Source organism: Arvicola amphibius, chromosome 2 (genome assembly GCF_903992535.2).
Source record: "Arvicola amphibius chromosome 2, mArvAmp1.2, whole genome shotgun sequence".
In the NCBI taxonomy this organism is placed as follows: Eukaryota; Metazoa; Chordata; class Mammalia; order Rodentia; family Cricetidae; genus Arvicola; species Arvicola amphibius.
The window spans coordinates 27458815-27475802 of NC_052048.2; the positions used below are offsets into that span (position 1 = coordinate 27458815).

The 16988-nt window shown below is 50.4% G+C and overlaps 1 protein-coding gene across 1 annotated transcript; it reads left to right on the forward strand.

Moving 5' to 3' along the window:
- Window positions 1-13801: 13801 nt before the first annotated feature.
- Window positions 13802-15523, forward strand: Tmem121b (transmembrane protein 121B). The gene has a single exon (XM_038317921.1). The coding sequence runs from the start codon at window positions 13802-13804 to the stop codon at window positions 15521-15523; it is 1722 nt and encodes a 573-aa protein (XP_038173849.1).
- The last annotated feature ends 1465 nt before the right edge of the window (window positions 15524-16988 follow it).

Here is a 16988-nt window from a genome sequence, read left to right on the forward strand (position 1 = left end):
CCTGGCCTGCATTTGACTCGTGCCATTCTTTTTTTCTCCCTGCTTGTGGACAGGTCACCTCAGACGGCTGTGACTTCCTCTGAGAAATAGCTCTCAGGCCTAGAAAGATGGCTCAGTGGTTAAGAGCACTGGCTGCTCTTCCAGAGGATCCAGGTTTAATTCCCAGCACCCACATGGCAGCTCACACCCCCTTTACCTGCCCAGGTTTTTCCTAGTACTCATCTTATTCTACTGAAATAGAAACTCCATGGGATGGGGCCATATCATCGTGTACCCCCGCACAGGCATTCAGTCTGTAGACGTGTTCAATAGATGGTTCCTGCTGATCCGCTTGTCTTCCTGTACGGATCCCCTTTTCCTTGGGGAGCATGGCAGGAACGAAGACTGTAGGTCAACCTGGAATGAATCTCAGCTCTGCTACTCACCGGCTGTATGACCTGGTGCATTTCCTTCACTTTTTCAAGACTTCATTCTCAATGCGGAGTCTGTGTTCACTGTAACTTTGCTGCAGGCTTCTGTCAGAAATAAATGAGGGCTGGAGACGCACTTATTAGGGGGCCTGGCATGCACAAACCAAGCATGGTGGCACATCCATATCCCATCACTCAGGAGGTAAAGGCAGGAGAACGACAAGTTCAAGGTTATTGACTACATTAGTAAGTTCAAAGCCAGCCAGCCTTGCTTTATCCCCGTCTCAAAAAAAAAAAACAAGAGGGAGCCATTGAACTTTTTAAAGTCCAGAATTTCTCATACAGAACCATTTTTTCTAGGCACTAGGAAGTCCAGATTCAGCATTTTGTGACTGTATGAGCTGCTCAGGGCTGTCCTTGAGAATATGGAAGTTTGGGGGGCTGGATAGATGGCTGGATAGATGGTCGAGAGCACTGGTTGTTCTTCCACAGGTCCTGAATTCAATTCCCACCAACCACATGGCAGCTCACAACTGCCTATAACTCCAGTTCCAGGGGACCCAACACCCTCACACAGACATATATGCAAGCAAAACACTAATGCACATAAAATAAAGATAAATAAATTTTAAAAAAAGAGAATATGGAAGTTTGTCCAACCATCCTCGTGCTTGGTTATGCACATTGCAAGGAGGGAGAGGATGGAAGGTTCCAGAATGTGCCCATGGCTACAGTGCGTGGTCACCCAGGCCCGCTCACTTAAATGGGCAGGGACAGAGCACAGTAATTCGGGCTGTGGGGTCAGAGAGACGACTGGGTGGGTCAAGGAGCTTGCACACAATTTGACTTCCGGCCTGTGTGGGGCCCCGTGGTGAAAGGAGACCGCTGACTCCCTGCTCTGTGGTACATGTGCCCTCACACCCTTAAAAAACATAACGGTAATAATTTTTCAAATGTTAAAGAGTCAGCTGGGCAGCAGTGGCGCACGCCTTTAATCCCAGCACTCGTGAGGCAGAGGCAGGCGGGTATCTGTGAGTTCAAAAACATCTAGGGCTACACAGAGAAACCCTGTTTCGAAAAAACAGAATAATATTAAAGAGTCGCGTTCTGCTTACCAAGAGTAGTGGTAGAGGGCATGTTGGACCAGAACCAAGCGACACAACTCCAGTGCCCGGCACCTGGATGGCACAGAGCTGTTACTGCTGTGGTTTATTTAGCAGGGGGAGGGAGCCCTGAGTGTGCTGGGCAAGTAGTCTACCACTGAACGACACTTCTTGCTATGTTGTTTCTTTGTTTTGCTTTTTTTTTAAAAAAAAGATTTTATTTATTATGTATACAACATTCTGCCTGCATGTATACCTGCAAGGCGCCAGATCTCATTATAGATGGTTGTGAGCCACCATGTGGTTGCTGGGAATTGAATTCAGGTCCTCTGGAAGAGCAGTCAATGCTCTTAACCACTGAGCCATCTCTCCAGCCCTTTGTTTTGCTTTTTAATGTACTTTTTGTTTGTTTTTGAGAAAGGGTTTCTTTGTGTGGCCCTGGCTGTCCTGGAACTTGTTCTGTAGACCAAGATGGCCTCAAACTCACAGATCTGCCTGTCTCTGACTCACACTGGGATTAAAGGCGTGATGCACCACCTCCTAGCTTTTAATTTACTTTTAAAAATTATTGTTTTGGGTTATGGTGGTGCTCACCTTTATTCCCAGTGCTTGGGTGGCAGAGGCAGGAAGATCCCTGAGTTTGAGACCAGCCTGGTCTACAGAGTGAGTTCCAGGAGAGCCAGGGTTACACAGAGAAACCCTGTATTGAACCCCACACCCCCAAAATATATTTAGTTTCATGTATCCTCAAGCTTTCTAGGTAGTCAAGGTTGGCTCTGGTTCTCCACCTTCTATGTGTTGATGACAGACATAAACTACCACATCTGACTTATACCTTATTGAGGTTCAAACCCATGCCTTCATGTATGCTAGGCAAGTACTCTAACAACTGAACTATATCCCTAGCACAATTCACTTTTTTTTTTTGAGCCAGAATCTTGCTTTGGGACTTAGTGTGGCTGTGAATTCACACTAAGCAATTCTTCAGGCTCAACATCCCAAATTCTAGGATTAGATGAATGTGCTCTGACATCTGGACTGTGATTATTTCTTTTGTTCTTTTTTCTCTGTGTATATGTCTCTCTTTCTTTCTCTGTGTCTCTCTCTGTGTCTCTCTCTATGTATGTGTGTGTGTGTGTGTGTGTGTGTGTGTGTGTGCACATGCATTTGGAGCCAAAAGTCAGCGTCTGGTGTCTTCCTCAATCGTTCTCCACCTTATTTTATTTTTATCTAATGTTTAAATTTTATTTATGTATATGGTTGTTTCGCTTGCACCATATCTGTACAGCACATACCGTGTTTGTGTTTGGTGCCTGTGGAGGCCAGAAGAAGACAGCAGATGCCCCTGGAACTGGAATCGCAGATGTTAATTTCCTCGTGGGTGCTGGAGTCAAGCGTGGGTCGCCCAGAAGAGCAGCAGCGTTCTTAACCTCACACCACCGTATTGTGTGTTGCAGGGTCTCTTACTGAGTTGGGAGCTCACGGATGTGGCTAGTCTGGCTGCCAGTGAACCCTAGAAGCCTCCTGTCCCCACATTCCCAGTGCTGGTATGATAGACAGAAGCCACCACACCTGGCTCCAAATATCGTGAAATTGTATTTACTATGTATGTAGTGCGTGTGGGGGGTGTGTGCGCTGGCAAATGTGTGCAGGTCAGAAGACAGCTTTGTGGAGTTGGGTTCTTTCTCACCTACATGTGGGTTCTGGGGATTGAAATCAGATTATCAGGCTTGCATGGAAAACACAGGTCCCTGCTGAGTTGAGACAGGGTTTCTCTGTGTAGCCCTGGCTGTCCTGCAACTCACTCTATAGACCAGACTGGCCTTGAATTCACAGAGATCTGCCTGCCTCCCCCCCCCCCCCCCCAACTACTAGGATCAAAGGCGTGTGTCACCACTGCCTGGCAACGAGACAATTCTTACCTGTCCCATTTCTTACAAATAAGGTACAAAGGCAGAAGCCATTAGGTTATTCCTTTCAGAACCATCATTCCTACCTCTTGGCCGGGCAGCATCATCGTCTTCCTCCAAGAATTGCCACAGTCAAGGAACTGGTTGTTCCTTGGGCCCAGCAGGTTGACCTTGTGTGGCGTGCAGCAGGTATTCAAGAGACCAGAAGGGCAACAACAAGAGTGGCCATGTGAGGGCGCCAGGACTCTAACTCAGATCCTTCCGCACAGTCCCAGGGTCTGTTAACAGTGGTCGTTTCTTCTCTTACTTGCCTGTGTTTTGTAACGACATGATATATGACTCCTGACTGGGTACAGAACCCCGCGTGTGTACTGACATTGCGTATATTGATCTGTGGGGAGGAGGGCACCGCCCCTCAGCAGCAGGTCCGGTCCTGTCCCCAGGGGCTTTAGCCAAATGCGAAGTGGAGACTAGATTCAAAACCAACTGCCTTCATTTGCTCAATATCAAACTAGATGGAAATGTGACCTGCATGTGTTTTGATGAGGCAATTAAAAAAAAAAAAAGGCCTCTGGGACAGCCAGGCCTATTAGACCCTGTTTCCAAAAAGTAGTGACAAACACACACCAACATAACAAGCAAAAAGGCCATATATCAATTTGAATAGGATGTAAGCCTTTTGAAAACTATTATTTTTTGGTCAGACCTCCAGGTACACGTGTCATGCACAGACATAGATGCAGGCAAAATATTCATACATAAAAATAAAATATTTAAAACAATGAAAACTATTGTTGCATTGCTGAAAGTAGAACTCAGTCGGGGCTTTGTGCATGTGAGGCAAGGCTTCCAACACTTTTTTTTTTTTTTTTTTTTTTTTGAGATAGGGTCTTGTAGCCCATGCTAGCTTCAAGCTTGCTTTAAGGGAGCATAACCTTGAATTCCTGAGCTGCCTGTGTTCACCTCTCAATGCGGGAATTGTAAGTATTTACCGCCACACCTGGCTCCCACAACCACCCCACCGCCACCCCACTCCACCCCACCCCCTACTTCAGTGTTGGAATCGAACCCAAGGAATCATACATGGTGGGCAATGAGCCTGTAGTTTACTTTTATTTTATCTTGGGGGAATGGATTTCAGGATGTTGTCTAGGCTGGTCTTGAACACCTGGACTCAAGTGATCCCCTGCCTCTACCCCCCCCCCCCAGTGCTCCCTATAGGCTTGTGCCTGTATTTTCTATGAAATTATCAATATGGGACAAGGCTGTTGTCAGGCATTGGCAGTGAACAGATGTAATCATTGAAGTACTGTTTGAGAGGTTCACTCTGGCAGCCCCCCAGAGCTGTTGAGGAACACCCCAGGACTGCAGGTGCAGGTGCAGGGAGCATGTGGCAACCGGGACACCCTACAGAGCCAGGGTTGCTGTAGCAACCGGATGCTGCCTTCAGGGAGGAATTATAAAATACATGGGCTAAAATAATTTTGTGTGTGTGTGTGTGTGTGTTTAAGCATCATTCTGTCATTTCCCAGTGCTTTCTGCTCTGCTGAGGCAGATCATGTTAGGATGCCTGTTTCTCTGCCTGGGGCTCAGAGGTGGAAAGACAGCATGGAGTGTGAACGGCTAGGAAGTTGACAGTGGTTTGGCAGCATTTGCTTCCAGGTTCCTTCAGCTCTCGCTTCCAAAGCCTGTGCCATTTTTCTCTTGGAGGATAGGCGTCTAGCTTGACGCTCTCCCACCTCCTTCCACCCTAACTACCAATGATTCCTGTAGAGCCACAGTGTTCTCTTTGGAGGGCAGGGCACGATCCTTCTACCCATGTGTCTGTGTCTGTTTCGTTTGCTCCTCCTGCTTCGTTTCCTCCCCCAGCAAATGCTGTACAGCTTAGTCAGTTGTACAGCTCAGTCAGTAGATAGACGGGAGGCTCATTAGCCAGCCAGCAAATCGGGCTCTATATTAAATTGAGTATTAAGCCTATGTTTGCTGTTGAAGTGTCTGATTTTAGAAGGATTTTTGTACCAAGCTTATCTTTGTGTGCTTGCATTGATGAGCCTATGTGTGGTGGCTGTTCTTGGTTGTCAACTCGACTACATCTGAAATTAACTAAATTAACTAAATCAGCTGAGTACACCTGTGAGGAGTTTTTCTTAAATTGTTTGAAGCGGGAAGACCCACATTTAATCCCGATCTTTTGAGGTGGGAAGATCCGCCTTTAATCTGGGTCGCATCTTATAGTGGCAGCCTATAAAGGACATGGGAGAAGGAAGATAGAAGGAAGATTTTGCTGTTTGCCTGTTTCCCTTGCTCTCGCTTGCAAATCCATTCCTTCACTTGCATTAGAGTCTGTTTCTTTGGGGTTCTGGCATATACTGAAGACCAGCTGAGACTTCCAGCCTCGTGGATTAAACAGCAACGGGATTCTTGGTAGACAGCCATTGTTGTACTACTTGGACCACAGCCTGTAAGCCACTCTAGTGAATCCCGTGTGTGTGTGTGTGTGTGTGTGTGTGTGTGTGTGTGCTCTCCTTCTATCAGTTCTGTTCCTCTAGAACTAATACACTATGCATGTCAAATTAGTGAAGGTCCTATGTGCTGAGCCCCAAATCAACCTAATTGTTGACAACAAGAAATTAGGGCAATGAATAGGCCTCTGCAAAGTTGGTGGAGAACGAAAACCCTGTAAAGTGGTTTCAGTTATGTAGTGGTTAAGGATTATGGTGAAAAATCTCAGGCCAATGATGTCATTGAAGAATAATTCAGATGCAAGAAATGAACAAATAAAAATGGGTTCATTTTCTTTAAGAGAAGAAAGGAAGATCAGGGCCTGAGAGCTCCTGAAGAGTCACTGGTATTGAGGTCACATCATAAGGCCCAGAAGTTAGCATCTGATGTTTGTGGGCCACGGCAGCGGCAAGAGACATATGGGCTCAGGAGGATTGCAGCTGGCATGCGTCTGCTGCCTTCCTCTTACAGCTTTTCCATTCACGACCCCAGCCCGTTGTCTGGTGCCATCCGAATTAGAGGGAAGCCCTCCCAGTCACTGCCCAGCATGTCAGTCCTCTCTGGAGATGCCACCACAGTCTCATCTAGAGATCCTAAATAGCTCTAAATTCAGTAACGTCGACAGCTAAGACCAACCGTCACCTCACACTTGGCGTCTGTGATGGTTCGTGTCAACCTGACAAGATGCAGAACCACTCTGGGCTTGTCCGGAAGGGTTTTCTTGATTAGGTTATTTACAATTGGAAGACCTGCCCTAAATGTGGGTGGTACCTGCCAGTGGCGGCACAAATAAAAGAAAATCCAAGGGGAACCCTTGCTTTTTGACTGCTTGTCTTCCTGTCACCACCGTGAGTTTGACTGAGGCTGCTGCCACCACCCCTGCTGCTCTTCGTGTTAACTGAAGACCACGTGGCTCTCTGGGAATCCTTCAGTCTTCAGTTCCAGACTGACTGCTGAGGTATCCAGCGTCATGGACTGAGCAGAGAGAGGTTCTCATCCTCTTCAGTTTGAAGACATGCGTTGTTGGACTACCCAGACTGTACCATGGAAGCTAGTCTAACTAATCCCCTTTTACTACGTGTTCATTCTATTGATTCTGGTCCTCCAGAGGACTGTAGCTAATCAGCTTCTATGTGGTAGAGGCAGGATTTTAACCTAGATGATCTGCCTTTTGAGTATTCTCATGGTGGTAGAATACCCCAGCAAAAGCGGCTTACAGGAAAAGGGTTTATTTTGCCCCACAGTCTGAAGCTACAGTCCACCATGGTAGAGAAATCACAGCCTCAGGAGCTTGCGGCTTCTGGCCACGCTGCATCTGCGGTCAGGAAAGAGAATGCTTGTGCTCAGCCTACATCCTCTGCTTCGTGCAGCCCGGGATACCAGCCCAGGGAGAGGCTTCCCAAAGTGGGTGGGTGTCTTAGTTACTTTTCTCTTGCTGTGACAAAACACCATGACCAAAGCAACTTATGAAAGAAAGTGTTTAACAGGGTGGTGTGACTCACACCTATAATCCCAGTCCCCAAGAGGCAGACAGAGACTGGCAGATCTCAGAGTTTGCGGCCAACCTGGTATACAGAGAGAGTTCCAGGATGGCCAGAGCTACATAGAGCAGCCCTGTTCAAAAACAACAACAACAAAAAGTATTTAATTGGGTTTATGGTTTTAGAGGGTTAGAGTCCATGATGGCATAGCAAAGACATAGCAGCAGCGACATTAGAGAGCTCACACCTTGACCCACAAGCAGGAAACAGAGAGGGAGGGCACACTGGAAATGACTCATCTTTTTTTAAAAAAAGAGATTTATTTATGTATTATGAATAGTATTCTGCCTGCATGTATGCCTTCAGGCCAGAAGAGGGCACCAGATCTCATTATAGATGGTTGTGAGCCACTGTGTGGTTGCTGGGAACCAAACTCAGTTTCTCTGGAAGAGCACCCAGTGCTCATAACCTCTGAGTCATCTCTCCAGCCCCTGCTCAAGTCTTTTGAAACCTCAAAAACACACATCCTCCAACAAAGCCACACTTCCCAATTCCTCCCTAACCATTCCAGTGATGAAAAAAATTGTTCTCATGCTTCAATTTCATAAATGATTTTTTTTTATTTTTAAAACTTCTTTTTTCTTTTTGGTTTTGTGTAACAGCCTTAACTATCCTGAAACTTGCTTTGTAGACCAGGCTATCCTTGAACTCACAGAGATCCACCTGCCTCTGCCTCCCAAGTGCTGGGATTAAATGCATGTACCACCATGCCTGACACAATTCTTAAAACATTTAAAGTAGCGGTTGTATTCTTTTAATTACTATTTGGGCTTCCTCATAACCAGTTTCTATTGACTGCTTTCTTCCAGTGTACAGAAAGTGTTTCCCTGGTGATTTTGTTTTTATATGCTGTGGGGATATTTTGTTTATTCTGTAACAAATAAAGCTTGCCTGAAGATCAGAGTACAGAGTTAAGCCACTAGAGAGTGGTGGCACACACCTTTAATCCCATTACTCGGGAGACAGAGGCAGAGGGATCTCTCTTAGTTCAGTGCCACCCTGGGCTACACAAAAATTGAATCACGGGGTGGTGGTGGGGCACGCCTTTAATCCTAGCACTTGGGACACAGAAGCAGGCAGATCTCTGTGAATTAAAGGCTAACCTGGTCTACATAACACGTTCCAGGATAGCCAGGGGTACAAAGTGAGGTCTTGTCTCAAAACAAACAAAAATATCCCTCGCCTTCTCATTAGATTAATTATACATTAAAGTGTTGCTGTACTATGCTGGGCAGTGGTGGCGCAAACCTTTAATCTCAGCACTCAGGAGGCAGTGCGTGGTAGCTTGCCTGCCTTCTCCTATGAGAAACTTGATTCCATTTTTCAGAGAAAACCTGTTGAACCTCAGCATCTGGCTCAGGGGCCGATGCACGGGGACTCTGGGCAGCTCAGGGTACACCCCGAGCTCTAGAAGAGCTCTTCATTCTGGGGAGGTGCAGCAAGCATCTGTTCTCTGAGAGGGCGGAGTAGCTCTGAGGCTTCAAGTCCTCATGAGCGGAGTCTTCACCGGCTGGTCCTGCTTTGGTCTCTCGCTCCCGCTAGGCTTGCTCTTTTGAGCGCAGTGTATGCTGATCGCGACTGAGAGCCAGTGAACTCCAGTCTTTTCTCATCTCATGCTCACTCTGGAAATCCTCTGTGGGCTCCTCACGTGCTCTGGCAGCTCCCTTTGAACCTTTAGAGCTCTTTGTTGCTCTAAAGGTGAGAGGCAGAGACTGGATCAGATGGGAACAGGGCCCATGGTCAATGCAAGCAAAGGCTACCTTTACCTTGCCCCACCCCCCTTCCTCCAGTGCTGAGCTGGACAAGGCCACTTCCTCCTGCTGGTTTGCCTCTTGTTTCTCAGGAAGGCCATGAGTTTTGTAGTTTAGGGCGTTAGGTTGCCAGAGGAACTTTATCTAGTGTCTAATATCCCAATGAGGCGCACTCAGGGAAACGGCTTTAACTGACCCTTCCTCCAATGTCTGTGAGCTGCTGACATCCGAGTTTATGAAGAAAGTGGCAGCCAGGCTGACAGGCAGAACCCTAGTTAATCTGCACTTCTTCAATAGTTCCATGACTTGGGTAAGTTGAGTTTCTGTGTTCCGCTTCCAGGTGCTATGTGGAAGGCGCCCAGCACAGACCCCTATCCCCACTCCAGGTGCCTATAAGGGGCTCTGTGACTGTTTCTTTCCTTTTCTAGATCCTTCCGAGATGTTTATAGTTAACTCACCCCCATCCCCAACCCTGTGGGGGGGTGGGGTAGAGAACGCTGGAAATTATCCAATCTAAAGAGAGGAGAGATGCCCCCAGTCCTCTGGCCACTAACTTATTCTATAGTTAAGCTGACTTAGCCTGATTACTGGTGTTCTTGGTACTCAGGGTCTGGGATCTACAGAAATTCAGATAAAGAACCTCTTACAGAAAATTAACTCTGTGTAGCAGCTGGAGAGATGGTTCATTAGTTAAGAATACTGACGGCTGTTTCCGTATTTGATTCCCATCATCCAAGCGATGGCTCACAACCAACTCTAACTCCCGTCCCATGGGATCCAACTCTTCTGGCCTCTGCGGGCACCAGGCACACAGGTGGTACTGCAGACATGCAGACAAAACACCTGTATACATAAAAGAAGTCAATAATGGTGAAATAAAAGGGAAGTTCATCTCATTGGATGATAGTACACTTCAAAAGATAGTTAAATAAAATAATCTGGCCCTGATGAATGAAAGGTCATCCTGACTGTTGGCTCTGCAGCCAGGGGACCAGTGACAGGGGGACTGGGTTCTCCAGTGTTCTCAGGAGTCCCGGTGCTTTTGCTATTTTCAGCTCTTTTCGGCCCTTTATCTCTTCATCCACTTCACTGGCTCAAGAAGGAATCTCAGGTCAGCTTCCACATTTGCCTTCCCTGGGGAAGACTAGGAAACCGGCTATAATTGCTCCCATCAGAACCTGGCAGTTCCCCAACTCCCCTTTTTACCCAGACAACTGCTGGACCTGGATGTGCACGAGCGGAGACTGCATCTTTGAAGCTGCCATTTCCCCCTGCCCCAAGTGAGTGGCCTTGACACCAGGGGGCATGGTGGGCACTCCCATACCATGAGGCTTATGAAGGCCAATTTAAGAACCAGTGCTTTGCTGGGTGGTGGTGGTGCACGCCTTTAATCCTGGTACGTGGAAGGTAGAGGCAGGCAAATATCTGTAAGTTTGAGGCCAGCCTGGTCTGCAAAGCAAGTTCCAGGACAGCTAGGACTGTTGCACAGAGAAACCCTGTCTCAAAAAAATAAAAAGAAAAGAGTCAGTGCTTTGTTGTTGTTGTTGTTGTTGTTGTTTTGTTTTTCAAGACTAGGGATATACTCCCTAGTACTTGCTAAAGGGTAAAGATTTAGGGGAGCAGACTCCTGACTTCAGGCCTGAGAAGGAGCCCGGCTCAGATGACAGTCACCATGCTATGAGCAGGTGCCTCCTGGGAGACTGAGGTGTAGACTGAGTAGATAAACACCAGCTTCTTTAACAGAATCTGCACTCCAAGCCAACACTAGGCTAAGCTGCACACACAATCTCTCAACACAAAATTTCCTTAAAATAAGTGCTGGTCACTTTGTACAGATCAGTGTGAAGCTCAGAGTTGTAGATGGAAGTTTCTATCCCACCCAGTCCTGTGGCCGTTCAGTCTCAAAGAAACACACAGAGGCTCATATTAACTACAAACTGTTCGGCCTATTGCTCAGGCTTATTGCTAATTTGCTCTTACAACTTAAATTAACCCATAATTCTTATCTATGGTTAGCCACGTGGCTTGGTACCTTTTCTCAGTAAGCCTTTCTCATCTTGCTTCCTCTGCATCTGGCTTGTGACTGTGTCTCTGCCTTTCCTCTTCCAAGAATTCTCCTAGTCTGGTCGCCCCACCTATACTTTCTGCCTGGCTACTGGCCAATAAATGTTTTATTAAGCCAACACGAATGACAAGTCTTTACAGTGTACAAGAGCATTATCCCACAGCACAAAGAGGTGAGCTAACTGGCCTCAGATGCCACAGGCTGTGTGATGAAGCTGGGGCTGTGGGTTCATTTGGGCTTAGGACCTTTCAAAGGTTGAGCCAGGGTGAGGGGTAGTAAGATTGCACAAGTCATAAGTTCCAAATTTTCCAAATTATATGTGTGTCTTGGATTTGTCTAGACCATTCTCTAAGAAGCCAGACAAAGTAGGCATAGCTGAGGCAGGTTCTTCTTTGAAACTGTCTTTATTTTTCACAGGTTGTGGTGCATTCTGTTAATCCCAGCACTTGGGAGGAAGAGGCCGGAGGATCTCTGTGAGTTCAAGGACAGTCTGATCTACAGAGAGAGTTCCAGAACAGCCAGGGCTACACAGAGAAACGCTGTCTTGAAAAAAAAAAGTAGATTTTTTTTGGCTTTTTATTTTACTTTCTGAGTAAGATTTATTTTACTTTATGAGTGTTTTGTTTACATGTATATCTGTGTAGCATTTGCGTGCCTGGTACCAGCAGAAGTCAGAAGACGGAACCAGATTCCCTAGAACTGGAGTGACAGATGGTTGTGAGCCGCCAGGCTTGTGCTGGGAACTGAATCTGGGTCCTTTACAAAATCAGCAGGTGAACCACTAAGCCATCTCTATAGCTCCAGATTTTTCTCCTAAGAGGCAGATTTAAGGTCAAGGCTGTGGCCACCAATATGCTGGTACCCTAGGCAGACAATTGTGGCAGCAACTTTGAGGAGAGAAATCGGGGCCAGAGACATATAATCTGTAAGACAGGGAGTAAGGCACCAGCAAGCCTTTGGGCTGGGAGTGGATTGCACAGAAGCCCCAGAGCCTTCTTGAGCCTCAAATATAGCAGGTTTTTTTTCCTCCCCTACCCTAAAAACAGGGGTCTTACCTGGAGGTCCAGCCTCTGGGCAGACTCAGCCCATGGAACTGGTCAGGCTGGCCTTTAACTTAGAATACTTCCTGAGCGGTTTATGGAGGAGCTGGCCTGAGGCCAGGCTTAGCTGGAGTCTATTTTGTATGAAGTTCACACCTGTAAAGACCCTTTTCCCTTCTTTGCTATACATAGTTCCCTGTTATTTCAACTCCTGCCTTAACTTGGTGTCTTTTTTTTTTTTTTTTTTTTGGTGGCAGGGTCCCGTGTAACCCAAGATGGCCTTAAACTTGCTACGTAGTTGAGGATGACCTTGAACTCCTGATTCTTCTGCTCTATCTCCTCAGACCTGGAACCACACATGTGGGCCACCATGTCTAGTTTTATGGGGTGTTGGGGAGGAACCCAGCACTTCATCATTGCTAGGTAAAAAATCTTTGAGAGTACCAAAGATGATCCTGGCTAAGTAAGCAAAGGCTGCTCTCTGAACCACCCCCACCCCTGGTAGTCTCCCGATCCACTCCATGCCTTGGCCCTGGCCTCCCCTCACTCCAGAGCTGGTCAGTGCAGCCCCCTTTCCTAGGCGATCTTCTCAGCAATTGGATTCAGGGAGCTTTCCAGGCTACTGGGAACTGAGATCTCACCGGGGAGAGAAGACACAGTGCTGGTTGTGTAAATAGACAATATTTGTTCGGGATTGCTCTTTCTGAATTTTGGATATTTATCTATTTATTCATTTATTTATTTTGGTGCTGGGGATGGAACCCAGGACTTAATGCATGCAAGGCAAGATCACTTACCAATCGAGACACATCATCCCGATCACCTTCTGGTTCTCTTATATTCTTACTTTTAAATCATCCTTTTGAGTTCTCAGGGCGTTAAAGGGAGGAGATACAAAGTGGCCGGTGGCACATAGAGCGGGAAGGTTGGCACGCCACTTCCTCCTATAGGCACTGTGCAGACTTGGGGCAGAAATGAGCAAGGTGTTCGGAGGCACGAAGGTGTGGTCTACACTGAGACCAAGGCCACCTAGCCCTTTAGGTTACTTACACCCTGCCCGCCCCACTGAGCTCTTAGTTCCCCCTCCTTTCCGTCCTGCTGATCCAGCCAGCCAGGCTTTCTTCTCTATTCTCGCCTCCTCTCCCCCTTGAATCCAGTCCTGGTTTCCCCGCTGCCAGCTCCTTCTTCTGCCTGCTGGGCTCGCTCCCCGCCTCCGCCCCCGCCTCTCCGAGAGTCCCGGCGGTCCGCTCGGCTCCCCGGCTCCCCTCTCGCACCCCCGCCTCGCAAGCCACCCGTGGCTCCATTCGCCCAGTCCGGCCGCTCCAGTCCTGTTCTCGCTGCCACCCGACCCGGGTGCAAGTTCCAGCAGCTGGGAAGGAGGCGGCAGAGGCTGGCCCCGGCTCCCCTCGGCCGCCTCGTCAGCCCGAGGTTGGCTGGGGAGAAAGCGGCCCAGCAGCCCCGGGAGCCCCTCCGAGGACAATGCACCCGGCGCTGGGCCACCCTCGCGCGCTCTCGTCCGCGCCCGCCTCCTTCCCGCTGCCCCCCGCCGCCGCCTGGCTGCAGCCCCTCTTCCTCCGGGGGGGCTCCTCCCGCGGCCGGAGAGGCTCGGGCGACAGCAGCACCAGCACCAGCACCAGCCGCGGTGGGGGCGGCGGCAGACGCGGCGGGGGCGGCGGCTCCCCAAGCAGCAGCACAGGCGCGGAGCGAGAGGACGACGACGAGAGCATTAGCATCAGCAAGCCACTGGTGCCCGCCGCCGCCGCCGCCGCCGCGCTCCCGGGGCCCCCGACTCAGGGGGGCGCCCCGGTCTCCGCCACCGCGCCCGCCACCGCCTCCTCCACTTCCACGCCCACCTCCTCCTGCAGCATGACCGCCGTGGACTTTGGCGCGGGCGCCGCAACCGGGGCCGTCGGGGGCCCCGGGAGCCGCTCGGCGGCGGGCGCAGGCGGCACCGGGACGGGCGGTGGAGCCTCCTGCTGCTGTTGCTGCTGCGGTCGCCCATCCCGGCCCGGCCGCAGGGGTCGGCGCCACGGCTGCTCGCCGAGCCCGGGTTGCCGCTGGGGCTATCAGGCGCTGTCTGTGGTGCTGCTGCTGGCTCAGGGTGGTCTGCTGGACCTGTACCTCATTGCCGTCACCGACCTGTACTGGTGCTCTTGGATCGCCACTGACCTGGTGGTGGTGGTGGGCTGGGCCATCTTCTTCGCCAAGAACAGCCGGGGCCGTCGGGGCGGTCCAGCAAGCAGCGCGCACAACCACCATCAGCTCCACCACCACTCGGCGCCGCCTCTGCACCTACCGACTGCGGCGTCCGCGGGGGCCGGGGCTAAGGCTCGCGGGGGCCGAGGAGGCTCGGGGACCGGGCCGGGACCGGCCGGGGCGGCGGGCGAGTTCGCCTTTGCTTACCTGGCCTGGCTTATCTACTCCATCGCCTTCACTCCCAAGGTTGTGCTCATCCTGGGAACGTCTATCCTGGACCTCATCGAGCTGCGAGCGCCCTTTGGCACCACGGGCTTCCGCCTTACCATGGCGCTGTCCGTGCCGCTGCTCTACAGCCTGGTGCGTGCCATCAGCGAGGCGGGCGCGCCCCCGGGCTCGCCCCCAGGCTCGGCGGGTCCCTTGCTCCTGCAGCCACAGCAGCATCGCGCTGCGGGCTGCTTCCTGGGCACGTGTCTGGACCTGCTGGACAGCTTTACGCTGGTGGAGCTGATGCTGGACGGCCGTGTGCCGCTTCCCGCGCACCTGCGCTACCTGCTTATCGCCGTCTACTTCCTCACGCTTGCCTCCCCAGTGCTCTGGCTGTACGAGCTGAACACCACCGCAGCAGCTCCGTCCTGGGGCCAGGCCTCCGGGCCTGGAAGCTGCAGCCGCCTTTTGCGCTTGCTGGGCGGCTGCCTGGTGGACGTGCCCTTGCTGGCGCTGCGCAGCCTCCTGGTCGTGAGCTACCAACAGCCGCTGTCCATCTTCATGCTCAAAAACCTCTTTTTCCTTGGCTGCCGTGGCCTGGAGGCCTTGGAGGGCTGCTGGGACCGTGGGAGTTGGGTTTCCCCAAGTCGGGCCAGAAGCAGCTATGGTGCTCCTCCCTCTGCCCCACCACCACCTCCACCACCGCCACCTCAGGGAGGATCCCAGCGGGGCCACTTGGAAAATGAAGGGGGTCCTCATGGCTATGTCAACAGTCTAGCTGTGGCCTCTCAGAACTGAAAAGGGTGAAGGGCAGAGCCCCTGTTCTTGGCTTGAGAGTTTCCGGCCTCCTTGGCTGTGTTTAGAAGAGGTCACTGTTGATAAGGCTGTTGGCCAGCGAATTCTTCTGCACCCTATGGGTGGAGACTACTTGGAGGGAGACCAGCAATATATTGAGAGGGAGGAGGGTCCATGTTCACCGTGGTCCTTCTCCAGTCTTGCCTGTCTTGACATTCAAGGGACTGGATGGATGTGCCACCTGCTCTTCTTGCCTTCGTTCTGTAGGGGAGAGTGGAGAAAGGGGGTGTTCAGGCAGGGATGTTAGGCTTCGGTGGATGAAGTGTGCGTGTGTGCATGCATGTGTGTGTATGTGTGTGTGTGTGCGCGCGCGCGCGCAGATGGGCGTCCGTGTGTGTGTGCATCCGTGTGTGTGTGTGTGTGTGTGGTGTTTTTCTGGGTGTCTGTCCCATGCCCCTTGCAGTGGGAAGGCGATCTAGCGAGGCCTTGCTGCCCCATACATGCCACCCCCATCCTTTCCTGCCTGAATTATGACCAGGATGGCCAGGAGTTGTTCGGTTGTCACACTCCAAGGGAGAAGCTCACCCAGGGTTGTCCTCGCTCCTGCTCCCCTTTCTCAGCTTGGGGAGGAGAGGGTCTCTGCTGTGAGGACCCAGCAGTGCCCTTTCTTGGGTAAGTGTGTATTTCTACCTCTGTGCTTTCGACTTTCATCCCATCACACATTGATGCTGCTCACGAAAACAAAACAAAAACCATTCAGAAGTTGCATTCAACATGGACACTGGATCCCTTTGGGGTTTGGTACCAGATATTACAGGGTCTGTGGAGTATCAGCCATTGGCTCGCTCTCTTTCGGTTCCTCCTTCAGCACCAGAATTCTTATCCTTCCTCTGTTGGTACTGGCTGGGTTGGAACTGGGTTCAGAGCGCCTGCTTTACTGGGTGCAAAGGTGTGTGAGGTCTGGCCTCTTAGGGACCCTCTGGAATGCCACCTGCTCTTTTGGAGAGCTCGGCATAGAGTGGAGAGGGCAGTGACCTTTCTTCTCTCTGCTCAGGTCTCATCAGGGAAGAAGACTTACTGCGGGACCCCTCCTGGCCCAGCCTTCTCCCACGGGGTCCTCATGGTGAGGCTCTCCTTAGGGCTGTCCTTCAAGGAAAGTCAGGGTTGGCTACTCTAGTCTTGACAAGGGATGTTACCCTTGGAATCTCTAATGAGGGAGTCAAGGGTCAGAGGCCTAGGGAGCAAGGCCAGGATATAATCACCCCCACAGTGGAACTGGGTGTGGGGTGTGTGTGAAGAATTTTGGTTCCCCTCCTCTCTTCTGTTTTGGGAGTCTTGTGTGGTGTAATGAACCTAGACAAGGGGCTGTCATCTGTTCTGCCTGTTATTTGCTAGATTTGAATGCTATGTTCTTTTTACTTTCTAGGCCCGTTATCTTTCCTTCTTCCTTTCTCTCTCTCTTTCTCTC

Excerpts from the sequence above, each read along its gene's own strand:
- Tmem121b (XM_038317921.1), top strand. The coding sequence starts at position 13,802 with ATGCACCCGGCGCTGGGCCACCCTCGCGCGCTCTCGTCCGCGCCCGCC.